Genomic DNA, 27,107 nt, shown 5'->3' with positions numbered 1-27,107 from the left:
TGCACCCTGTGTCTCCAGGGATCCGGCCTGCTCTGGCCAGACCAACCCTTTGTCAGAAGGAGCGAATGCGATAGGAAGCTACAGTGGGCAACCGGAAACTGCCGTACTCTTTTAGACAGGCTGAAAGATTTGGGGTTTAATTTGCTGGGCAATAGAAAGTAAGGGGCACAGCAGGTTCGGCTGCTGTGTGTGATGCTTCCATCCCAAATCAGTAATGTTTCATGTCTTGGCTGCTCCACTTCCTATCCTGTTCTCTGCTGATACACCTGGGAAAGCAGTGGGAGATGGCTTCAATACTTGGGCCCCTGTCTCTAATGTGGATGACCTGGATAGAGTTCCTAGCTCCTGGCTTTGGCCTGGCCCTGTCCCAGCTGTTAGTTGGGGAGTGAACCAGTGGATAGAACTTTTTCTCTTTCTTTCCTTCTCCTCTCAATCACTCTGGATTTCAAATAAATCTTCAAAAAAAGAGTAAGGACAAATGCAGTGAAATTCTAGCCACTGTAGGAGTTCTAAAATAATTTTTAAGAGTTGGAAGGCTTTCCAGCTCTTGGAAAGCACCATTCCTTTAATTGTGTATTTTTAATCTCCTTTTACTGCTATACTACTCATTCCATGATTATTGCTTCTGATCTGTACCTGCTGTCCAAACAGAAGGGTGAGGACATGACAGATGCAACCTCTGGGTCTTGGACCATCCCTGCAACCACAACCCCCTCACGGCAGTACTCCGCATTGCTATATGGGAGATGGCTTGAGTGCTACCCTAAGAAGCAGAGGTGCTGTCTTTTTCCAAAATCTGCATCTATTAGCACTCCTTAAAATTTTTATTGAAGTTTAACATAATTACAGAAGAGTGCACAAATCATTGCTCAACGAATTTGCAAGTTGTAAACACCTAAGTGTTGTTGCTCCCACATCAGAATAGACTACTAACACTCCCCCAGAAAACACCTGTATGCCCTCCCAGGAAGTACACAATTCCACCTCCCCAGCAGGACTACTAACCTGATTTCCCATTGAAAAAAAACTATTTGAAAGGCAGGGAAAGACACACACATACAGACCCCTCCCATTGTCTGGTTCAGTCTCCAAAATACCTCCACAGGCAGAGCCAGGCCAGGCTTGAACCGGAAGCTTAGTTTGGGTGGCAGGGACCCAACCACTTGAACCGTCCCCTGCTGGCTCCCAGGGTGCGCATTAATCGGAAGCTGGAAGGGAGCTGGGACTTGATCCCAGGCACCCGAATTTGGGACGCAGGCATCCCACACAGTGTCTGAGCCACTGCTCCAAATGCCCACCCTCCAACACTGGAACTCCCTCAGTTTTGAAGCGTAAATACATATGGAGTCACACGTACATTTTCATACGTTTTTCTGGCTTCTCAGGCACAACGTTGCTCAAGAGGTTGAACCATGTTGTCATGTATAGTAGTTTTTTCATTTTGACTGCTGCGTGGTCTTCTCTATAGTGGTCCAGGAACTATTCCCCAAATATTGAAGGCCACTGGGGACCTTTCCGTTTGTGGGAAGTTGAGGGCAGTGCTGCTGCGAACATCTTCCTAAGTGTGTTAGGGTGCTTAACAAGTGCATTTCTGTTTGGGGTGGACCTAAGCCTGGATCGCTGGGTCGTGGGATCTGCATATTTTAACTTGAGTTTGTCCCCAGAAGATTTTCCTGAGTGATTGTACCATTCTATTCCCATCACCAGCCGATGCATGTTTCTATTTCTCTGTATCCTTGGCAAGACTTGGGATAGTCGGTGTTTTACGTTTCAACCTTCCTAGTGGGTGTGAAGTGATATCTTTCTGTGGTTTCAACTTGTATTTCTGTGGTGACTAATGATGGACCTTTTCAGTATGCCTTTTTTGTCACTTGAATTTGTCTTTTATAGTGCCTATTTGAGTTTATTGATTATTTTTCTAATGTATTCCCTTTTTCTTAATGAGTCCAGGAGTCTTTCTACGTATTCTTAATACCTTGACCAGTCATGTGTATCTAAAAGTCATCTCAGTGGCTTGCCTTTCATTCTTTAGATGAATAGGAGACCTTACTTTTAATAGAATCTGATTTATCAACTTCTTTCTTAGGATTATTATTTTCTGTGACTCTAAGAAATTTTTGCCTACCCTAAGGTCATGATTCTACTTCAATGTATTTCAATGTATTTTGTCTTTAGAAATTATTTTCAGTTTATTTGAAAGGAAGGGAGGAAGAGGGAGGGAGTAGAGGGGAAGGGGAAGAGAGAGGGGGAGGGGGAAAAGGGAGAGAAAATGCACGCAGGTGAGTTTCTATCTGCTGATTAACTCCTTAAATGCCCACATACCTGTGGTTGGGCTGGGTTGAGCATGGAACTCAGTCTGGGTCTCCCATGTGGGTGACAGGAACCCAAGACCTTGAGCCATGACTGCCTCCCTTGGTGTACAGGGAGCAGAGGAGCTGGATCTCTAAGCAGGTAATCCCATATGGGATGTGGGCATCTCAGGGGACACCTGCTATGCCAAAGGCCCACCCCTGTAATCTTAGCTTTTATCTTCAGGTTAAAAATTCACCTGGAGTTGACTTTGTCTACAGTGTGAACAAGACTTTGGAGTTAATTTTGTTCTCTATGTGGATATCCAGTTAACCTAGGACTACTTCCTGAAAAGTCTGATTGCCCTGGAGTGTCACCTTTGTCAATCAGGTGATCATTCCTATGTGTGCCTGTTTGCTTTCTAGTCTGTCCTGTTATTCTATTAGTCTATCCTAATACTGATACCATATTGGCTGAATCATTTGAGCTTTGTAATAGGTCTTCATATGCTATAGTATATGTTCTCCAGCCTTTGTCTTACTTAAAAATAGCTTGGGGAGCAGGTATTTGGCTTGGAGGTTAAGTAGCTGTACTTGGGTTTGATTCTGGGCTCCAGCTTTCCCTGCTGGGGGGATGGGGCAATGGTGATGCTCAAGTAATTGGAAACTGGATACCATGTGGGACACCTGGATTGAGTTCCCAGCTTTCAGCCTGATATTTGGGGACTTAACCAATGGAAAGGGTTGAGGAATCGGTCTCTGTCCTCATCTCTCTACTTGTAAAATAAAATAAAATAATAATTTGGTTATTAGATACTTGCATAACTGCATAAATTTTAAAATTATCTTTTGATGAAATTTTGGGATTGTTAAGTGGCTATCCCAATCTAGGAATACATTAATGTCTTTACAATGTTGATTATTTTAATCTGTTACTCTGGTATATCCATCTCTTTATTTAGATATTTTGATTGTGTTTTTGTAGCCTGTGTTGTAAAGGCACTGCATAGCTCTTGAAAGATGTATTCCTAGTGTTTAAAGTCATGTGTTCTATTATAAATATCTTTAAAAAACATCACCTTCTGATTTTTTTAAATGACCAGCTTTTTCTTTTCTTTAAGATTTATTATCTAAGAGGCAGAGTTAGATACTAGGGAGAGGGGGATCTTTCATCTGTTCACTCCCTAAATGGCCACAATATCTGAGGCTGGGGCAGGCTGAATCCAGGAGCCAGGAGATTGTTTTGGTCTCCCATGTGGGTACAGGGGCCCAAGCACTTTGGCCACCTGCTGCTGCTGCTTTCTCAGGCCATTAGCAGGGAGCTGGATCAGAAGTGGAGCAGCCTGGACTCAAACTGGTGCCCTATGGGATGCCAATGCTGCAGGCAGAGGCTTAACATGCTATGCAGCAGTGCTGGCCCCTCGTTCTCTGATTAGTGGTATATGAAACTCAACTGTATTTCTATCTATTGACCATGTAGGCAATGACTTTGTTAAATTCTCATTCTATAGTTCTACATAGGTTATTATGGGTTTTCCATGTACACAATTACATTGCCTGCCAAACAGATTGTATTTTTTTTCTTTGAATAGTGTTGATAGTGGGCATCCCTGTCTCATTTCTAATCTTAGTGGGAAAGCTTTCAAAATCTGAATATTGGATACCATGGTTGCTGTTAGTGTTTTTGCAAATACTCCTCTCAGATTGAGTTCCACATTAAAAATTTTAAGGATGGTTTCATGAATAGATGCTGGACTTGACAAAACGCCATACAGAAACAGTTACACAGAATGTCGGGCTCGGCTCTGTACGTCACCTCTCTCTTGGCTCTGGGTGCCATATGGCCTCATTGCCTTGGAGCTCCTTGTATATTCTAACCAGCCTTTGTTTGTTCTTGAGTGGGTCTGTGAAAAAGTAGAGCCTGACTGTAGGAAGTGGTACATTCTAATTGTACTGTTTTTGTCTTCATCTGCACATGTGAGTAAAACTGTAAAACAACCCCCCAGGAACCTATTCAATCCTTCCTTCTCTGACTTACATTGCTTTCAGTTGGCAAGCTTTCTGAATAGATCTTTGGCTTGTTAAGTTTCACTATTGTAAGAACAGGAGAAGCCTACTGTCACCATTCAAGTATATGCATTATGGAGTCATAGAAGAGATTGACCCTTTATATACCTTTTTATATAATTACCTTTAAGTTCTTAGTTTTAGGGTATATGCATACTAATTTTATCTGTTCTTGAAAGAAAAAAACAATGAAATCCCAAGGAATAAAACTGACATTCTTTAATAATAATAAAAATGCTATAAGAGTGTTTTCTTCTTGGGTCCCCTGGGAACATGTCATCCTCTTCATCTCTTAGTCATTCCCTCCTTGTGTATAAAAATTGGCAAAGCTCCTCTGCCCCTCCTACTTCTTCCCTAGCAGTCATGCAATCCTGCATATGAAATAAGCAAATAACAAAATGTTTCTTCTGTGCTTTCTAAAATCAGTAGTATTAGAAACTATACTCATAGAACCTCTACTTAAAAAAAAGTCCTCTCATGAGAGAGAAGCATCTGACATTTCAAGCCCAAAGTTCCCGGATTAACTCTGCTACCAACCTGCTTGATGACGATAGAATACTGCTGGGCTTCCTCAGGGCTTAGTCATCTTCTGAAAAGTAAAGTGCTTGGGCTTTGTCAAGGCACAGGAATTTGTATTTTTAATTGGGGAGGAGATGGAGAGGGAACACACCCATCCACTGGTTCACTCCCCTAATGTCTTGCAGAGGCCAGGGCCAGGCAGAGAACCAAGCTGGGAGCCAGGAATTCAGTACAGATCTCCCCTGTAGGTGTCAGAAGCCCAATTACTTGAGACGTCACTTTCTCCTAGGCCTACGTTAGCAAGAAGTTGGAGTCAGGAGCTAGAATTCTTCATGGAACCCAGGTACTCTTATAGAGAGTCTAAGTGATACCTTTACAAACAGGCCAAATAGCCAGCCAAGAAAACTTACATGAAAAAGACTAAATATTTTGAGCTTAATGGGCCACATAGCCTTAGTTGCTACCATTCAACTCTACTGTTGTAGTATGAAAGCAGTAATAGAGAAGTGACTTATGGTGTCTTTATAAAACTTTATTAATGGATATAAATGCAAATTTCACACAGTTTATCTGTGAAAATATCCTTGTTTGGACTTTATTTGCACACCTAAAAATGTGCAAACCATTGTTAGCGTGTCGACCGCATGAGGGTACTCCACAAGTTCATAGGAAAATGGAACTACAAGATGTTTATGGCACAAAAACTTTTTGAAATTGATGCCTAGTTTCTCATAATATGCATTTCCCTGAACTTTTTGAAGACCCCGGTGTGCAGCAACAGGCGGCAGAACAGGTTTGTTCTGGGGTCATGGACTTCGTGCTAGAGGATTGTTGAGGACTGTGGCAGAGCTCCATAGTGACTACAATATGCTATTTTTAAAAAAAATACTATTTTTTTCCTGTCTATGAACATAGTTTGCAAGGGTCTATTCCTTCCTTATAGGACAATTAGGAATCAAAAATACTTTCAGTCCTCCGACACTTGATCTTCCTTAGTGGGGAATGCTTCAAATTTCTGGCCTAGGTAATTTTCCTCTACCTGAAGAACTTCTTGGCCCATTTCTTGGATGGCAGGTCTGCTAGTAATGCCTTGCCTTTTTGTTTGCTTGTCTAAGTTTATTTTTCTTCTCATTTGAAGGATGGTTTCATTAGATGTTGGAAGAACACTGCCCTCCTAGAATCTAACTCTTGTGTTTCCTCCTCGTCTGGCTCACGTGGCTTCTGATGGTGTCCTCAGAAATTCCTACCTCTCTTCTGGAGGCAAGGATCTGATGTCTTTGAAGATTTTCTCTCTTTTTTTTTTTTTTTTTTTGTGTGTGTGTGTGCTGGAATATGTTAGGCTGAGGTGTCATTTTTCTTTTATTGATACTTGGGCTCTTTCTCTTTGTTTCCTTATCTTCTTGGATCTATGGGTTTTTGCACATCACTAATTTTGGAGTCTTCAAAGTCAATTTTCCTCCAAACCTGTGCCCTGTATTTTTTCTTCTCCTGGAATTCTGGTTACACTTAAGTTATTCCTGTTAAATGTTCTGTTGCTTGGGTCCCATAAGTCTCTGTTCCTCCATTCCTTCCTCTCTCTCAAATGTTGGATTTTCCCTTGGTGTTCAGCTCCCCAGTGGTCTCTGATGAATTAGGAGAAGGTATTCATTTTTTTTACAATGTTTGATTTCTTGCATTTTCCTTTTGAACAAGTTTTTAAGTCTTTTTGAAAGGCAGGCTTACACACAGAGACAGACATACATGTACACAGAGTGAGAAAGAAAGGGAAAGAGTGAACACATACATAAACATTTCAGTCCAATGGTTCAGTCCCCAGATGGCCACGGTGGCCAGGGCTGGGCCAGGCTGAAGCCAAGAACTTAGAACTCACTCCAGGTGTCCTATGTGGGTGGCAGAGGCCCAAAGACTTGGGCCACCTTCTGCTGACTTCGCAGGCACATCTGCTGAGAGCTAGATGGGAAATAGAGCAGCCAAGACTCAAACTGGTGCCCATATGGGATGCCAGTGTTGCAGGTGACGGCTTAACTCACTACGTCACAACATGGCCCCTTGAAAGATTTTAAAAAAGAATTTACGTCTCTCAGCTTCAATTACCATTTACTTCTTCTGTTAGAAGCTATAACGCTTAAGTCAGTTATTTTAAATTTCATGTCTGTTAATGACACATGATTCTAACAATTGCGTTGTATCTGAGTCTGATTCTGACGATTGCTTGTCTCTTTAGAGTGTGTGTTTTCTTGCCTTTTGGCACACCTTGTAATTTTTTGTTAAAAGCCAGACATGGTGTATGGGGAAACGGTGACTGAGGGATGTGGGAGCTGAGTGAGGTGTGTGAATTTTTTAAGTCTGGTTAGGGCTTGGGCTGTGTTCACATTTGCAGTAGCTGTTGGTACCAGAAGCTTCAGAGCCCTAGTGTCCTTGTTTGAATTTCCTCTCCTGACTTCCAGTTTCTCTGAATCCCACTCCTGTGGTAGTTCCTCTTGGAAGTCTTTGTACTGTAATCTGCTGCTACACTGGAGCCTTGTTGGGAGGTGGTGAACAGGAATGTTCTGCCACCATCTAATAACCAAATAGTAGGAACTTCAGTAAATGCAGCAATCCTTGGCACTGTAAGGAGGAGGATGCTAGCCAGGTGGCTTAGATGAGGGTGTCTGAAGGTACGTGATGTGCCTCCTGTTGACTTTTGTTCCTTCAGTGAAGGCCTAGTCCCTCTGCTGAGTCTAAGCGCTACGTTGGAGTGTGAAGACTGTATAAGAGGTGGCCAATGCAGATAGGGGCAAGCAGACTTGATAGCAAAACATCGTAGGTTGGGAGGGTAGTGTTGACCATGTCCATCTGAAGTTGGTGTTCCTGGATGGGAAATGTAGTCTGATTTCCCCTCTGCCCGTAAGTGTCCATTTGCTTGCAGTGAATTTGGCATTGGTTGGGGTTGGTCCAATGGAGTTGATGTTTTTGCCAACATGCTATGACCCAGAAGTGGGGAGGTACAGGAACATAGATTTGCAAGGGAATGGTAATTTTTTTAAAAAAACAATTGATTTATTCGAAAGGCAGAATTGTGGAGAAAGAGGGAGAGGCAGATCTTGAATCCACTGGTTCACTCCCCAAAGGGCAGCAGTCACCAGGGATAGGCCAGGCTGAAGCTGGAGCCAGAAGCTTCTTCTGGGTCTTCCCAAAGACATGGGCCATCTTCCATTGCTTTCCCAGGTACATCAGCACAGAGCTGGATTGGAAGTGGAGCATCTAGAACTGAAACTGGCACCCAACTGCGATGTAAGCATCACAGACTGAGGTTTTACCCTCTATGCCACAACACTGGCCCCCAGGAATGGTGATTTTAACCATGGGACCACTGAGACAAGTGAGGCAGACTGAGGAGTCATCATGGATGTAAGGAAGCTGTGGGTTCCATGGTTGGATGTCAAAATGAGTTGGAAGACTGCATTGAATGTAGAGTGAGCTGGAAGGAGAGAAGGCAGACAGGGTGGGCATGTTTGTGTTGGGATTTGAGGTGGTGCAGTCACTGGTGAACATCAAGTTCAGGAGGAAACCATGAGAGACAGATGTGGCTGAAGAGGAAAAGGCTCAGGTGAGGAAATAGAACTGAGAAATCGGCCTTTGTGGTCGATCTTTGATGTTAAAGTCATTGAGACAGCTGAAGGAGTTGGAGATGGAGAATAAAACTTCTGACAGATAGAAGCTGCAGTCTTTAGGATATGAAAAGGCAGACACAGGAGGGGAGTGGGAAACAGCAGGACAGGTGGGTGGACGTGACATTGCTAGGTGACCTGAGCATCGCCAGACCAGGGATTTGCGTAGGAGGAAAGGAAAGAAATCCTTTGGAGCACCAGTGAGGAAGCCTGCGTTACTTGCTGCTTTGAGATACAGCAGTGGAGACCTTTGGGCTGCAGGGGAGGGGATGTCCTCGGGGGTGGGGGGGAAGGCTCATTTCCATCAAGGTCATAGAAGGTCAAAGTTTGGGGGCGGTGTTGAGGGACATGGAGGAGCTATATATAGAAGAAGAGTTTGGAGGGCAGCAAGAGTGTTGGGGCTTGGCAAGGCAGAGAGTATCTGGAGTAGTGTGAAGTTGAGAACCCTGGCAACCCAGTGTGCCTGGGTGGACCTGGACCTGGACCTGGTGTGGTAACAAGGCTGTGCCACATGCCTTCACGTGTCTTGTTAGGTGGCCAACTTATACCTCTCATTCCTAGCTTAATTTTTTGGACTTTGGTTTAACATAGAGACTGCAGGCTGTTTTTCATTATAAGCAGCTTTAGTAGACTAATTTGTTTAGGCTGTCAGGCAGCTGTGGCAACTTAAAAAGGATTGTATTTATGTCTTAGAGCAGGATCGGTATGGAGAAGTCAAGTTGACTGATAAACTTGGCAGTAAAATGAAGGAAAAACTGATTAGCTGAGGGCTGTTATGTACCAGGCTTTGTACTAAACACTTTGTGTAGATGATGAGTTCATTTGAGATTAAGACTGGCATGTTGGAAAGAGTGGGCATTGGAGCCCATCCTAGGTTTGAATTTGGAGTTCTTTGGCTGACCGGCCATGTTACTTTGGACACATTCCCTATGTTCTCCAACCTCAATGTTCTCTGTAGATAGAGCTGGAATAATAATACTCCGTATTGCAGTTGATCTGAAGAGCTGCCCAGATGCTGGTCTTGAGCAGCCAAGGCTAAGAATGACTGCTACAGCGTGATTGACATTTGTTCCATTTTATAGATGAGCAAAGCAAAGCTCTGGAGAAGACCTGGAGAGGTGTCACAGGAGGAACAGCCAGTTCCTTGACTGCAGGACCTGTGACTTACCCACTACACGGAGTTTGTGTTTAGTACAAGGGGAGCAAGAGGAGCCTCAGCTCAGTATGTCTGCCCAGGGGTGGGGGGAGGGGATCAGGTGGAGGGAATCCAGGTCAATGGTTTCCAAACCTGGCTGAGCTTCCAAATCACCTAGGGAGCATTTAGGTGGTAACTCTCCAGGGACCACCGGAGGTCTCCTGGATCAGAATTTCGAGAGCATGGGAACCAGGAGTATGTATATTTAGCATTTCCCCCAGGATATATTGAAGGTTTCTATTCTGGTTCAGGTCCTTGGGCCAGCTTTCAGGAACCACTGAATTCTAACTGAAGTCTTGAAATGATCAGGTGATGATGGCCCAGTAAAATATAGGGGGCCTGGCATTGCCAGAAGTGGCCTGTGAGCGGCCACTGCTTTGAGAACTCTTGGTGCATTCCCCAGAACAGACACTCCATCTGTCATTAGGCATTTGAACTTGGGTATGCAGGAAATGTGGCACTGGCAGCCTCCGCCATGACAGAGAGACTTACTTTGCTTGAGAGCCTCTGCTCTTCCATCTTTCCCCTGGAGGTTCCTGCCCCCTCAGTCAGATTAGAGCTATATAAACAAGCTTGTTCTACTGAGCTTGCACACATCTTGTAAATTTTTTTTATGAAGTGCTTGACATTGCTGATGTCAGAAAACAATCCATTGGGTTTTAATGGGCTTAAGCAAACAATGTAAAATTGATATAGTATGGGGGAGAAGAAAAAACATCAATAGAAATTCTTAATTGGCAGCACAAATATTTAGGCTATATCAGAGTCAGGGTTTGTTCCTCTCTGACATACCATTACCCTGATTAGAGTTTGGAGGGATGGGCATTGAGGGTGGCAGGCGTGATGGTGTAGACTTGGTAGGCATAAGGGCATTGTAGTGGTTCTCCTCCGGGCTCTGCATCGGAGGTCACCCGGAGGTCACCCGGCACAGTTGTGAAATGGTGACCTCTGAGATGCTCATCCACTGATGCTGATGCTGACAGCCTGGGAATTACACTTGGCCAAATGCTGACCCAGAGCAAGACTGCCAGCTTCTACCTTTGTCCTGTGCTAGGGCATTTGCATGGCTTACACTAGTCCCTCATCAAAAGCAACCATGCACAGCAGAGGCCTGCACCTTCTGGTGAAATACTGGGAGCTTGAAGGAGGGGAGTTGGTTGTCCAGTAGCGTCAGTGAGGCCGGAGTGGAGATGTAATTTCTGGTCTGAAATTCAAACCTTCCTTTCCCATATCCTTGAGGTCCTCTTTCCCTGCTCTTCTCAGCACTGTCTAACCAGCTGGGTGCTGGGTTCTGCCTGATGCAGAGGGGCTGGTATTCTAAAGAAGACGGCAGGCACTTGTTGGAGCTGCGAGTTCCAGTGTACGTTTGGAGTAAATTGCAGGCACAGTCCTGGCTTTGAAGAGATGGACTGGTCAGTATGTGTCAAGATGCCGAGATGTTCATTTGGTGACAGGGCCTCCCCTCATGATGCTCTGTCCCCCTCCCCACATGCTGCTCCTGACCTCAGTGGCTTCTGAGTGGCAGAGGGGGGCATGGCTAAGATCAGGCAACATGTTAATGTGGAACCTGACCACTGGGCAGTTGTAGTGGCTATCCAGGTGAATGTTCCAAAAGAAGTACATTGCATCTTAGTGGAATCTCACCAGTTGCCCCATTCTTGGAGTACCTACCGTGTGCCAGACCCTGTTCTAGGTGTCAGGGATATAGGGCTGAAAACTCCCAGTCCCCTGCTTGCGCAGCACTATCCTACGAGAGAAAACTCATGATAGACAAGGAAACAAAGTCCAGTGAATTCAGATAGGGGCCAATCCCTGATGTCTCTGCACTTGACCATTTCCTGCTCCATCTCTTTGAGATCAGAGTGTCTTCCTGGATTTTTTTTTCTTCCAAGTGTTAAGCACTAGGCTGAATCATTTGTTTACAAACTTAGTTTCATTTTATTTGAATGGCAGAGGGATAGACAGACTGAGAGCTTCCATCTTCTGGTTCACTCCACAAATGCCTGCAGCAGCCAGGGCTGACCCAGGCTGAAGCCAGGAGCTGGAAACTTCTTCCAGGTCTCTCACATGGGTAACAGGGGTCCAGGTACTTGAACCATCACCTGCTGCCTCTCACAGTGTGCATTAGCAGGAAGCCAGATCAAAAGAAGAGCTGTGGCTTGAACCAGGCATCCCAAGTGGCGATTAAAGCTGCGGCGCCAATCATCTGCTGTTTAACTACTTAGGCTTCAGATGTCCATGCCTACGTGTGTATTGTCACCTAGGCTGGAATGGCAAACTGTGCCTCCCTCAAACTCATCCATTCTGCTATCCCCATCCTAGTGTTCCTGCCTCCTGCTCTGAGCCATTGGAATTGAGCACCACACATTCCATTGTCCTGTTGGAGGATTTGTCTGTTAGCACTGCTGGGCTCTGAACGTTTCAAGGCAAACATTTAGTCACTGTTGATTCCCAGGGCCCAGCATGGAATCTTGGGAAAGCAGAAGGTGAGTGAGTCTATCTGGAACCTAGTGGTGAGTGGTGGTATTACAGGAATTGCTTCCTGGGAAGGAGATGATCTGGGACATAGGCACTGATGATGGGAAAGAGGGGGCATGGGGCCTTCTGGTGGGTGTCTTTGAAGGAAAGTTGGGAGACCGAAGTCCTCAGAGATGCCCGCTTCTACCCCTCACAGCCAACTGAGATCCAGAGACGCCTCGGCTTGACTTGGTTCTGACAGCGGTGAGGGCAATCCAGGCCTTGCAGTTCAAAGGGCTTCTGCTAGGCCAGCCCTGAGGTTGGCAACGAGAGAAGGGAAAGCAGGCACAGTGAAGTGGACATCCCAGACCACACAGCTGGTAGCTGCAGCGCCTGGACTCGGGCGTGGATCTGTCTGATGCCGGTGACCAGCTGGTAACCAGGAAGCTTCCTCGTGGCGATGATGAAATGCATGGTCTGAACACATTTTTAGTTTTCCTCTTTGGTTTGCCATGAGTCATCCTAGGAAGATAATATTATTCACACTCTCTCTGTTGAAATGCAGTTCTGTAGTTTGAGGAAAAACGTTCACATTCTTCAAATATTAGAAGTCCCTGCATTATTATTATTTTTGACAGGCAGAGTGGACAGTGAGAGAGAGACAGAGAGAAAGGTCTTCCTTTGCTGTTGGTTCACCCTCCAATGGCTGCCGTGGCTGGTGTGCTGTGGGTGGCGCACCGCGCTGATCTGAAGCCAGGAGCCAGGTGCTTCTCCTGGTCTCCCATGCGGGTGCAGGGCCCAAGCACTTGGGCCATCCTCCACTGCACTCCCGGGCCACAGCAGAGAGCTGGCCTGGAAGAGGGGCAACCGGGACAGAATCCGGCGCCCCAACCGGGACTAGAACCCGGTGTGCTGGTGCCTCAGGTGGAGGATTAGCCTATCGAGCTGCGGTGCTGGCCAGAAGTCCCTGCATTATTAACCATGCCTATATACACACCATATGTAAAAATGAAGTTTATTCTACCACTAGATTTAAAACAATCTTATTCATTTCTACTGTACTTTATTTAAAAGAAATATCTTTCACCATATTGTAATGAATGAAAATCTAGTATTTGGATTTCCTGAGCCCTAGCTTTACAGTCAGTGCATGTAATTATAAGGTCCTTAACAACGTAGGTTTTGTCTGCAGTTCCAACATTTGTTGGCATAGTAGGTAGCTATATTACTGTTCTAGAAATGCTTCTTTCTAGATACAGGAGAGTGAAGTGGCTTGTCTGAGTTTCAGAAGAGTTGCTAGGCGCAGGTGTTTACCATGCTGGCTAGGGTGTCTCCAGCACATATTAGAGGGCCTGGGTTCAACACCCAGCTCTACCTGCGACCCGTTTCCTGTCAGTGCAGACCCTGGGAAGCAGGAGTCATGGTCAAATGATTGGCTTTGTGCCACTCCCATGGGAAAACCTGGATTGAGTTTCTGGGTCCTGATGCAGCCCCAGCTGGAGGTAGTTGTAGGTATTTGAGGGGAGTGATCAAGTGGATAGAATAGCACTCTGCTCTCTACCTTTCTCTCCGCTTCTCACATAGAAATGAAAAGGAATGCAAGGTGGTACAAGAGCCAAGCATAACAACTGTTCCCTGAGTGCAAGGCTGACTCAAATTCCCAACAGAGACTTAGCCTCACTTGCTCTGCAGCTGAGAGTTCAGAACCTGGAAGATCAGTGTGTTTGAACACGTAGAATTGCTGCTGTTAGTGGAAGGGGGTGTCCAGGGAAAGACAAAGGGAGGGCTGACACGTTTGTTTCTAGGTCATTTCCAACCTTGCTGTTATAACAGTTTCCTAGTTAGAAGAGAATATGCTCATTAAAGTGAAAGTGTTCATTTTAAACTAAAGCAGGGAAACCCAAAATAGCTCTATTACATTATTACATAGATAATATGTATTACATAGATAAAGAGCGTGCACAAATGGATTCAGTTTTTATTTTTCATGCTCTGTTATATTCTGCATGAAGGCAAAGAGTAGGCAGATAAGTATTTGTTTAAAAATGAAACAGTGTGATGTCCATTTAACTTGAAAAGCTTCTGATGAGAATAATTGTCTTCATAGTACTATATCCATAGAAATGTTGGCAGTACAGTTGGCACAGAATAAAGCTGTCTTTCTCTTTATGCAATCTAATTTAAAAGTACATTTTAATTCATTAATGATAAAGCAGGCAACAATATTCAAATAGGGTATTTTGAGCAATTAAATTATCAGCACAAATGACAAATTTCTCTCTCCTACCTACTATCCAATTTGTTCTTATGAAATGACCTTTGGTATCAACTTTTACTCTATAATAAAATGTTTCCTGAGTTTTACTTTAAATCAAAAATGCCCCCCTCCCCTTGGATCGAGTCTGGCATTTAGAAAAGTTTGGCGAATAACCCATGCATTTTGGGCAAATACCCCAGATTAGTGTTAACATTTGTATAGGATTTTATACTTGCACACTCAGCCCATTTGACCCTTTCCTGTGAGGCATTCCAGGGAATTGCTGCCGAGAGCAGTGTAGAAGAAGGTGCCCCGGCATGGTTCTTGGCATACAGCAGGTGCTCATATGTTCACATTGAAGGGAGATTAAGAAGGGAGTCCACAGGTTATATAACTCAAGGCCATGTAGTAAACAGTGTCACACCAAGAATTGAATTGAATTTCTCAAAAGTTCCATATGCTTGTTGCTGTCTCTCTGTTCCCTTTTCAGGCTTTTGAAAAGGTCATGTTAACCACAGGGATCTTAATGTAGATGAATTTCACATAATGTAAAATTAACGTCTTAAAGTATATAATCCAGTGACAATTTAATACATTCAGAGCAATCTGCAGCCATTACCTCTATTTAGTTTGAAAATATTTTCATCGTCCCTGACGGAGACGCTGTAGTCGCCCTGATCCCTCCTCTCCCAAGCTGCAAGCAGCCACCGGTCTGTTGCCTGTCTCGGCACTTGCCTATTCTGAATATTTTGTACAAAGGCACCTGTAACATGTGACGTTCTGTTTGGCTGCTTTCACTTGCTGTTGTGTGTCCAAGGTTCATCCACATTGTAGCATGGATCAGTACTTGAGTCCTTTTTAAGGCTGATGAATATTCTTTACAGAGATACACATTTGGTTTATCCATTCATCTACTGATGGATACTTGGGTTGTTGCTACCTTTCGGCTCTTGAACAGTGCTGCCGAGAACATTTCTGTGTAAATATTTGAATATTTGCTTTTAGTTCTTTGGGTATATATGTAGACGTAGGATTGCTAGGTCATACAGTAATTCTGTTTAATTTTTGAGGAACCACTGCAATGTTTGCTTTTGCTACAAAGACAGCCCCATTTTATGTCTCTTATGGCAATGTATGAGGGTTCTGATTTCCCTCACATACTTGCCAAGAGTTTTTTGGGCATTATTAAAATTATGGGGTTAAACATCTGTAATGCAAAATTTCAAAACCCAAAATGCTCCAAATTCTGAAACTTCGAGTGTTTATATATCACAAGTGGAAAACTGTATACTCTGATACTGTTTCCTGAACAATATTAAAAGTATAAAATTACCCTCATCTTAGCTGTATAACATCTATATGAAGCATAAGTGAGTTTTGTGTTTAGATGTGGGTTCTCGTGCCCAAGATCCCTAATTTTGGATATGAAAATAATCAAATTTGAAAAAATACAAAATCTAAAACCCTTCTGGTCCCAAGCCTTTGGGACAATGGATACTCAACTTGTATAATGATCTTAATTGTCTTTATTTCTGTTTCTCTACTAAAATGTTTGTATTTTAAGGCATAGAATGAATCAGAAAATGAACTTTAAGACAAAAATCAGCATCTCGGCATCAGTATGATTGGTTTCATCTTTGTCCAGGAGGCATTTTGGGGCTGGTGCTATGGCGCAGCAAGTTCAGCTACCACCCGCAGTGCCAGCATCCATACGGGCACTAGTTTGAGTCTCAGCTGTTTGACTTCTGATCCGGTTCCCTGCTAATGTGCCTGGGAAAGCAGCAGAAGATGGCCCAAATACTTTGGTTCCTGTACATGGAGATGTGGAAAAAGCTCCTGGCTTTAGCTCTGACTTTAAAATAAACCTTAAAAAAAAAAAAAGATAGGCTTATATTCACTCCTAGGGTACCTGGATCTGTGCTGAAAATAAAAATAAACGTTGCTTTGGAATTGGAGCAATGTATAGGAATAGCTTTAGTTAATACCTCTAAATGAGGAAAAACAAGAAAATGTCATGTTCTGTTTTCAAGGGAACTGGTGAAAGATACTTAGTTCTTGGTATCTCAAGGATTTCTTGATACCACTCCTTCACGACTCAACTGTTCTATCCATTTATTTTGCAGGGTGAGTGAAGACGCTCAGGATGGCTCAGGGATCTGGGGATCAAAGAGCAGTGGGAATTGCTGACCCAGAGGAGAGCTCTCCAAACATGATAGTCTACTGCAAAGTAAGACCTTGGTTCAAGCCTGTGCATGTTGCTGTGTGTGGATCTTTGTTCCGGAAAGGGTTCACTGATGGTTGAAACAAGACTGTTTTCTGCCTGAACTGTCTTCTCGATAAATGAATATTTTCTTTTTATCCTCTACCTAGTTCTAAAATTCAAAGAAGTTAGGTTTTATCATATGTGAACATTTGATGTGGAGCCCTTGACAGATACGCCATTTGGTTTTCTTTAAACCCAAAGGCTGTCCAAGCAATGCAATTGGAGATGTATCTAATCTCCTTCACTGTGAAGCTCTTCATGTAAGATTTGTTAATAGAAAATTCTTGAAATTCACAGTCGGTGTAAGATCTCGGTGGATGCTGTAGGTCGTAGGTGCTTGGGGTTGGCAGGAGATGTATGATGTATACAAATAACTGTAAGGGTCTAAATGTTAACTAATTTCCAAGACAGAAACAAGTCTTGTGCTGTGTAATCCGAGAAGGAGGCTGGTCCTCCCAGCTGCAGAAGTCAGGCTGGGCTTGTGGAAGAGCTGTGTTCGGGCTCAGTTTTAAAGGATGTGTACATTGTTCTGTGTGCAAAACAGGGAAGGGCGTTGCAGGTGATGAGGCGGCTTCAGCTAGAGCAGGGGCAGTAGATAGCAACAAGAATGGGTTAATTTAAGCACGGTATGAAATTGCCAAGGAGTTAATCTAAGATTTTTGTGAAGAAAGGCTGGATGGAGTTAGACTTGATGATGTTGAACTATAGGCAATTTAATCATGAAAAATGTGTGGGCCAGGAGTTCTAATATCGGCATCTCTTGGGGATCCTGAGTCTTGTCCCATGTGCCAAATGGGTTGTTACCAAGGTGGAGTGGAGGCTCTTGGGAAGGTATTGCTGTACCTGTGAGAAAGGTGAAGAAGACAAGAGGCTAGCTGGGAAATGCCTTCAGAATTGAATGGGAACGACAGAGGGAAGAGTTAAAGAATTACAAATGCCTTGGAAACTGAGTGACAGTGGACTCAGGAGGCAAGTAGAGGATCAAAGATGACCAGGCTTTTTTTTTTTTTATCTTGGATGATAGACATTGCTGCTATTAATTCAAATTAGGGGCATTTGGAAGAATATATTTTAAAGGAAGGAAATACATCGGGTAAGTTCAGTTTTGCCTAGGTTGAGTTTGAAGAAATAATTGCTTACTATCTGCCCTCTCAAGGCTTGCAAGCTTGTGACAATATAACATATCTGTTATGTATTGATAAAGAAATGAGCTAATGCTCAGTCCTTTTGGTAAATATTGGAGTTCTCTGCCTGTTTCTGTGCATTCTAGAAGACTCTGTTAATCCTGTATGATCAATGTGGTAGATTTTTATTTGCCCAGTGAAAACAGAGCTCCCAAATTATTCTTTCCTCAAGTGTAAGATTCAGCAATTTCTTCCTTTGCAAGACAATGCTTGGGTAACCTATCTCTGAAATGCTAATGAAACTGTAGTAAAATAGATGAATGGGACTAAGTGATGAGTGAACATAGCAGATAATGGGAAGATTTTTTCTCATACTTTCTCAATCTGCTGCCGACTGGGAGATCTGTGCCAGGCTGGTAGGAACGTGGGTTAAAACAATGTTAGCTTAAGTTAGTTAACTTATGTTAGCCTTCATTTTTTCATTGAGATCAATCGATCTATTTTCTAAAGGCAGGCAGAAGATAATAGTGAAGATCCATTTAGATAAAGTGATTGAAATGTCTTAAATACTACATTGCTCATCATGTGATCCATGATGAACATTTGTCTTTTTATCTTAAACTTGAGACAGTGACACTTGGAGAGGAAACAAATTATAACATGTATACCTGTTGGTGCTATTAGTTGGCTGCAGTAAATTGATACAGTGAGCTGTTTTCTTAGGACAATACCAACAATTTTACGTTGGAGGATTGCAAGCCTGTGGGTTATTAAAGGTTAATGGGCAACCTAAAGCTCATGCAATCTGAACACCTTTCTAGTAGAAGCTTTGGTTCTGGGTTGAAAGGGTAAAATTCCCTACAGATTGGTGAGAACTTGATTTTGTTTTGACATTTTGAGTTATAGCAAGGGCCTCTTTATTTGATACAGGAAACAAAAGCCTTACATACCAGTTTCTGTGTAGTGCTTTAGAGAAATGACCAATAGTAATGGAAATAGATCTTGCTTTCTTGTGACAAATTTGTATTTGGTGTATACATTTATATTTGCTGTTTGAACATATTCTATGTCATTTAAAGCAATCTATTAGAATGAAGTCACACATACTGCACAGTGTCAGCCCAAGACTTGGTTTTCATCTTGAATGTAGTTAACTTGTCTTAAACCATGGCTGTAATTGAACCATGGGATGTTCACATAGTTTTTCTACTCTGGGGACTGTAGGCTGGCCTTGGGCTAATGATGAGAAAACCAAGAACTTACATACTATTGGACATGAAACTCAAGACATCAGTAAAGATTGACTTTTGAAACCAAGATCAATTCAAAGCATTTCCTAAGAAAGTCCTTGGAAAGTTTGTAGCCATGAAGCCAAACCTTTTCTTAGACAAAATTCAACTAAAACTTATATTTTAAAAAATAAGCTTTCATCTTTGTCTTGTCAAAAGTATTCCCTGTGAAATTTTTGTTTGGGCTGTGTTGTGTTGATTCAGATGCTAACCTTTAGAGGTTAACTCTGGAGACGTGGAACAGTTGGGTACACTTCTGATTCTGTCCACAGCATTGTTATGACACCTGTTTTTTAAGTTGACAAAATTGTACAGATTTGCGGAGTGCAGTGTGATGTTTCAGAACATGTGTACATTGTGTAATGATCAAATAAGAATAATTAGTATAACCTTCATCCCGAACATTTATCTTTTCTTGATGGTAAAACATTCAAAATTTTCTAGCTACTTTGGAATCTACAATACATTGTTAACTATCATTGTTGTGACTTTTTAAATGCCATTTAGGATGGCAATTTTGTGGCATATGAGTAGGAATGGGTGGGTTTCTCAAGCCCATGCTTTGTAGAAAATTCATTTTATTTTCATAATTGTGCGAAGTTATGCTTTCCTAAGGCATGATTTTTTATTGACTTGAGCAGACTTTCTCAATTAGTTTATCCTTTCTACTCACATTTTGAATTGGAGGCATGAATGAAAAATGTATTGGTTGCATTAAAGATTTTTTAAAAGAAAACATTGACTACTCATTAAGACAATCAGGCTTATTCACTTCTTAGATTTCAGAGTCCCAAGGATCCTGGGTCATTGAGTTGCCCAATGCAGGGATGATATTTAGGATCAAGCTGAACTCGAAATTGTTTTGGGGTACCTTAAAAAATTAGTCCTCCGAGGACTCTCTGACCCAAGATATTTTAATTTAATAGGTTTTGACTGGATCCTCAGAATCTGAGTTTTAAGAGAATCTCGGGAAAATTTGATGCTACACTAAATTTGCAAAGCACTTTTTTGATGCTTTTGGCATTATCCCAGCATAACATGTGTTGCAAAGTAATGGGGAAGTTGGTGTTTTTGAATTGAGTTTTCAATTTCATAATTATTTGTAGATTTCTCAAGATGTGGAAGAGTCAAGTGTTAGGATTAAGGGATTTTAATAATTTAGAGATCTTCTAGGAAACCTTATTTTGTAGATGGGAAAAACTAGTAGTCTGTAGGATGAGTAACTTGTCTCAGGTTACTTAGGAATTGCCCAGGAAAGCCATGATTCTGTCAAGGGAACCACTGCCCTGTCAGTGTCCTTTCTGGCATCCAATGGGGCTACCATGTTAGGAAGCACAAAGTACTAGCACCACTGTGTTGGAACTCCACAGCTGCTGGTTCAGTTAATTGAAAGAAAAGATCATGAGACAGACCTTTGGGCTTCCATGCTCATTCTCGGAGACTTGTCTTGTTTTAACTTCTCATAGTCACGGTGCTAAAGTTTCACTCTACTTGTTGGTATTATTGTACCTGGGGTAAAGATTTTTCACAATGATTATTATAACCAGGAATTCTTTTGTGTAAGAGTAGATTGCTTTCCAATTTTGTTTGGTTCTCTGAGTACTGTTAACAATGTCTCTTGGCAAATCTACCAGACTGGTGTTGGGTTTTCTAGAATTCTGGGCTCTCAGCTGGAAGGAGGACCACAGTAGAGGTGGCTTCCCTTGACCCTGGTTGGGTCAGGAGGCAGCGCAGTATGACAAAGATGTCAAATGGGGAGCTAGGCAGCTGGCCCCAGTTGTGGTTCTCACGATGGGAAACATCTTTATGACTCTTTGTTTTGTCCTTCTGCCGCTTTTCTTCCCAATCATGAAATACTTCCAACACAGACAATATAGTCACTGTTAGAGTAGTATAGAAAGAAGAAGAAAATGAACTCTGTACACCCACCATTAGGCTACTAAATACAAGTGTTACTTGGACTTCATTTGCCCTGCTGTAAAATGAGGGAATTGGTCCAAATCATGTGCAAATACCTTTCTGCCATGACTTCAAATCTTGATTCTATCACTTTGGGAGCTTTCAGAAGTTGATACGCTTCCCTGACATGAAAACAGTGTTGTGAGACAATACATGTGTTTAAAGGTCTTTTGAACTTGTCTGGAAATATTTGAGGCAGTTGAAGATAACCTAATTGGACTGAGATTAAACCCAAGTTGGGCATCAGAACAAAAATTTTAATTGTAAGGATTGAACAGTGAATGGTTCAACAGTGAATATTAAAGTATCTTGTCAGTGGTGACCTGTTTCATTGGCTTACTAACAGCATTGAAGACATTGGTACAATATTTTGGAGTACTGGTTGTACAAGTATGCTTTACCAAAAGTAGGAACAATAAGTAGCAACACTGTACAAAGCCAATTCTATGTAGTGTCGTGGATAAGTTAGGAGCTTTGCAGCAATAAGAAAAAAACAATGTTATAAATCAAGGGAGTAATCGCCTTCTCATTGATGGCTTCCTTTACACATCAGTTTCTAATTTTTGCCACTTGGTCTACTGGGATTTGAGTCCAGCCTTTTTTGTTTAGTTTTGTTTTTCTGTGAGACCCCAAGGTCATTTTCCCCAGTGATCTAGGACCCTTGAAGTCCTGGGCAAAAGTTGGTTTAGGCATACTTCCAGATGGTAAACAGTGGTATTTTAGGTACATAGGCAGCAGTATGCAGCAAAAGGGGGTGGGGAGTGGCCTGGAAGAGCCAAAGCTATGGAGGAAGCTAGGCATAGGATGTTGTTCTGGCCCTGCCATTTTCCCAAAGATATTTTCTAATATATGCTTTGAACTTCTGTGATCTTTTACTGTGAGGTTTTCTTCCTTTTACCTTCTTTCATGTTGATGGCATGTTTCTGTGTTTCTGTGTGTGACACATCTTTAAGCATCTTTTGCAGGGCTGGACGAGTGGCGACAAATTCTTTGAATTTCTGTTTGCTGTGAAAGGTCTTTATTTCACCTTCATTCACAGATGAGAGCTTTGCAGGATATAATATTCTGGGCTGGCAGTTTTTCTCTCTTAGTACCTGGGCTATATCGTTTTGGAATTTGCAGAAAGCAGTGGTGGAAGCTAACAGAACGGGCAGTCTGGGAAGCTGCACATTTTGATGACCAAGTCATGATGAAACTGAGACTCGGCAAAAACGTATTGAGTGTCACTTGTGTGGCAGACACTTTAAATGCTAGGATTGTTAGGATGGGCCGTTATGTAAGTAGGGGAGAGTTGGGTGCCTGGATATCTACAGTCCTGCTGGAGACAAGTTGAGTCTGGGAGGAGGTAAAGGAGTAGTTTAGGTCAAGGGATTGTTAGTAATGATGGCAGGGAAGATAGCCAGAGGATTTGGCATTTGCCTTAATTCTTCAACAATGAAGAGGAGTTAATCTTGGTGGAGAGGGGAGGAAAAGTTGAGACAGAAGGACTAGCACTTGGAGAGGGGCAGAGTTGTGATATTGTATACTAAGTTGTGAAAACTAAGTGTTTCATGGAACTAGGTTTCTGTGATGAAGGATTGAGAAATAAGCCTAGATAAATAGGTTCGGGTCAATCACAAGAGTTTTATGCATCCTGTCAAGGAGTTTGGACGTTATCTTAGTCCATTTTTATGTTGCTGTAACAACAGCCTATGCCTGGGTAACTTACAAGTAAAGAGGTTCATTTGGCTCACGGTAGGGGTGGCTGGAGGATCCAAATGGCCATGACACTGGCATCCCGGCAAGGCACCCTTTCACTGTTGTATTTTAGTTTGAAAAAGAAGCACAAAGAACATAGATGGCTGCAGAAGGGGCCAAGTACATGAGGTTCCTTCATGTTGCAACAACTTGACCTTTTTTATTTTATTTTTTGACAGGCAGAGTGGACAGTGAGAGAGAGACAGAGAGAAAGGTCTTCCTTTGCCGTTGGTTCACCCTCCAATGGCTGCTGCGGCCGGCACACCCCGCTGATCTGGAGGCAGGAGCCAGATGCTTCTCCTGGTCTCCCATGGGGTGCAGGACCCAAGCACTTGGGCCATCCTCCACTGCACTCCCGGGCCACAGCAGAGAGCTGGCCTGGAAGAGGGGCAACCGGGACAGAATCTGGCACCCCGACCGGGACTAGAACCCGGTGTGCCGGCGCCACAAGGCAGAGGATTAGCCTAGTGAGCCGTGGCACTGGCCAACAACTTGATCTTAAGAGAACTGATTGAGCCGGCGCCGCGGCTCACTAGGCTAATCCTCCGCCTTGTGGCGCCGGCACACCGGGTTCTAGTCCCGGTCAGGGCACCGATCCTGTCCCGGTTGCCCCTCTTCCAGGCCAGCTCTCTGCTGTGGCCAGGGAGTGCAGTGGAGGATGGCCCAAGTGCTTGGGCCCTGCACCCCATGGGAGACCAGGAGAAGCACCTGGCTCCTGCCATCGGATCAGCGCGGTGCGCCGGCCGCAGTGCGCCTACCGCGGCGGCCATTGGAGGGTGAACCAACGGCAAAAGGAAGACCTTTCTCTGTCTCTCTCTCTCACTGTCCACTCTGCCTGTCAAAAAAAAAAAAAGATTAAAAAAAAAAGAACTGATTGTCTGTGAGATCAGCCCTAATCCTTTCCAACAGCAATGGTCCCAGGGACATAATCACTTTCCAGTAGGCTCCACCACCTCCCCAAAATGCCATCCTGGGGACCAAGCTGCTGGTGTGTGAACCTTCAGGGGACACACTCAAACCTCCATGTTCTACCTCTGCTGGGAAATCTGAGCCATGTGAACTTCATCTACAGAGCTGCTCTAAGTTGAGTTGGGTCAATAGAAGACTGAGATAGGGAAGAAGAACAAAGTCCTGTACTTCTTCCCCTCGTTCTCCCCCTGCAATATCTGTTCCTGGCTGTGTGCCTGTGAAGTAGGCAGGCATATAGGCTAAAATTGATCAGATTTGTGAGCTGGAAGACCATGCCTTCGCCACGCCCCTGTGTGACCTCATGTCCCTATCTGGCCACACCTGGGTGCCAACCAGCCAATCAGATTAATTAACCACTCCCCTTTGGAAGTGGGTTAAAAGCCTAGGACATGATGTGTCCTGCCCCTTCACTTCTTCCCTGGCCTCTTGCCAGGAGGGGGCTTGCTGTAGCCCTGTGCCTCCAGGGCGCATGGCCTTTGGGCCATGTGCTCTGGGCTTCCTGGCCTAGATGCTAATCCACGTGGCTGGTTCCTGGTGCTTGGTATGAACCCAGATTTACCCCTCTCTCTTAATAAAGCTCTCACTCTCTTAGCATCTTTCTCACTAAATAAAGCTTTAAATGTACTGGGCTGCCTCGTTTATCTGTTCCAGTATTTATAATTCTTCTCTAAATATTAGGCCAGAACCCTCTTGGGCTTACTAATATTGGGGACTTCTTAGTAAGCATATGGTGAAATCGTATGGCACCCCAAATTCCGATAGCACATGTGGCATCCCAGATAGCAATTCTGGGGAACTTTAAGGGGCCACATTTTGGTGTAAATTTTAGGGGGTCATGTTCAATTTCACCTGGACTAAAGGTCATTAATTCTGTCCAAGAAGGCTACTCGGGGTGTGGGTCCTGAAACCCTTTTCCTCAACTCGCTTGGCCCTGCTGAAGGTTCCAGTTACCTATTGCTGTTTAACAAGTTATTCCCAAAGTCAACAGTTTAAACACAGCGTTTATTATGTCATGGTTGCTGTGGGTTCATAATTCAGGTACAGGTTAGATAGCATCTCTGGCTCAAAGGCTATCACAAGGCTACTGTGAAGAAGTTGGCTGGGATGCGGGTTCATCTGAAGTCTCAAGTGGAGAAAGCTGCACTTCCAGGTTCATGCCTGTGATTGTTGACTGCATTCAAGTCCTTCGGATCTGTTGGGGTGATGGCTCCAGTTCTTCACTGGCTGTTGGCTGGGGGCCTCTCTTAGTTCTTATCACGTGTGACTCCACAGAACAGCAGACGACGTGGCACGTTGCTTCATCAGAATTAGCAAGTGAGACGAGGGAGAGAAAAGGGGAGTGTGTGGCAGGAGTCTGAGTCTTTGATAACCTGGACCTGATAGATCTTTGGATAGAAACAAGTCAGCAGGTCCAGCCTTCATTCGGAGTGGAGGTGTATGCAAGGGTTTGCTGGGGTCTAGGAAATCTCCATGCACTGTCTTAGAAGCTTTCTATCACACAGCTCTCCTTACGCTGGCAAGGATTTCTAAATGCTCCTTCATGGTTTCTCTGTACCCTGCTGGCTGTATTTACTTGGTCCTGTTAGGAAATAAACCTTCCTTCAATTGTCCTAATGTTACGTGTGCCATCTGTTTACCAATAAGAGTGACTCACACAGGTGTCATTTCACAAGCCAAAGGAAACCATGGTAACTGTCGTCATACGGAAATTCTCCATGAAGGGATTGGAAATGAAGTCATGTTCCATGTACAGAATGGGATTTGAAGCAAGGAAATGAATAAAGAGGTCAAAGTGTGGTCAAGGTGAAGGGAGTTCAACATGGAGGGAGGAGGAGGTAAGAGGAATGCCAGGACTGTGGGCAGCAGAACAGCTGGGAAATGTTAGAGGAATTCGCGAGAGAACACATGACCTCTAGAGCAGTGAGGGCCATGATACAAATGGGAAGATGTGTTTGAGAGACAGGAGGTAGAAGCAATAGGGTTTGGTGATGCATAAGCCTTAGGATCTGAGGATAACCAGGAGGAATGAGAAGGGGGTCTTTTCACAAGGTTATATCTGGGAGTTCTTGGAAAGCCCATTGGACAAAGTTTGAAGCAAATACCCATGGAGCTGGAGTGTCTGCCTCTGTCCTCACTGAATGTAGATAAATCAAGTCTGCCGCAGTAAGAGTACGTAACTAGTCAGATGTCTGGGTGTTCATTCTGACCACCACTGGCTCACGTTTGGTCACATGTAAGTTCCTGCTGGTTAAGTTGAGCTGTCTTCGGTGAAAGGAGGGGTTCGCCAGGCTGGCTGACCTCACAGGTACTCTTCAGTTCTAATACTCTGCAGCATTCATAATCTAAAACAAAGAGATCCACGTTTTACTTCCCACAGCCTTCGTCACTTCCTTTCAAATTGTCTTTGCGATTTTGGCCTGGGTTTGCATTTCAGAGATTGGAAAGTCAGTTTTGAGGGCAAGCTTTTGGTCGTGAGCATTGAGAGCTTGCCTTCGAGTCTTCGCGGCCTCCTTAACATGGACATTCCTGAGGACTAACTTCAGAGAGTGACAGGGGTAACTAAACTGTTCGATCTGCACTTTGGGATTCCTTTCATTACATTTTTGAAGATTTTTTTCATTGCCTTAGAAAAACCTGTCCTGTTTCCCTTTTCTGCAAGGATTCTACTGGGCAGCAGAAAGCTCCTTGTCAGACTGTCTTGGTTGACAGGGGACAGGAGTGCAGGCTGATGCCAGACCGCAGTGCTGCCACTGTCCACAGTAGGGAGTCGCACAGGGTGGTTAGTAGGATGTGTTTCCATGAGGGTGTCATTCTAACTTGAAGTGGGCTGTGTTTAAGGTGTCATTGCATCTCTGCAATTGTTTCCCCCTCATTTCATTTCAAAGAATCTTAAGTCTTTACATTTTGGCAGACAGTTTATCACTCTTACAATCGACACTGCTTTGTGGTATTTTTACTCCATGGAACACTTGCATAGCCACAGAGTAAATTTTCTACTGGCAGGATTTGGAGCATGGAAAATTAAAAGCTAACGGATATGTACAAGAGGAAAAATAAGTATGTTTTAAAATCATGGGAGGACTGAATTATTTCTTAAACATGGGTTAGTTTTCCAATACAAAATGAAAGGATAAGACTTTAGATCAGCATTGTCAATTGCAAAAATTTATTGTAATGAAGTTAGGAGAAGAATATGCAGGGGCAGCCATTGTGGTACCTTGGATGAAGCCACGGCTTCGTACGATGGAATCTCAGACTGGAGTGCCTGGGTTGAGTCTCAGCTCTGCTTTCAATCCAGCTTCCTGCAAATGCGCACTGTAGGTGGCAGCAGAT

General features: G+C 43.6%; 1 protein-coding gene across 1 annotated transcript in view; it reads left to right on the top strand.

Annotated features, from left to right (window-relative positions):
* Nucleotides 1-16,608: 16,608 nt before the first annotated feature.
* RGS6 (regulator of G protein signaling 6) overlaps nucleotides 16,609-27,107 on the top strand; it is a 558,565-nt gene continuing 548,066 nt past the window's right edge. The window contains exon 1 of the mRNA XM_062181104.1: nucleotides 16,609-16,660. Within this exon, the coding sequence (XP_062037088.1) occupies nucleotides 16,643-16,660 (18 nt within the window). The 5' untranslated portion in view covers nucleotides 16,609-16,642. The remainder of the gene's footprint in view (nucleotides 16,661-27,107) is intronic.

Source organism: Lepus europaeus, chromosome 22 (assembly GCF_033115175.1).
Source record: "Lepus europaeus isolate LE1 chromosome 22, mLepTim1.pri, whole genome shotgun sequence".
Taxonomy (NCBI): Eukaryota; Metazoa; Chordata; class Mammalia; order Lagomorpha; family Leporidae; genus Lepus; species Lepus europaeus.
The sequence above is the reverse complement of the archived record's forward strand: the minus strand, read 5'-3'. Positions and strand labels throughout refer to the sequence as shown.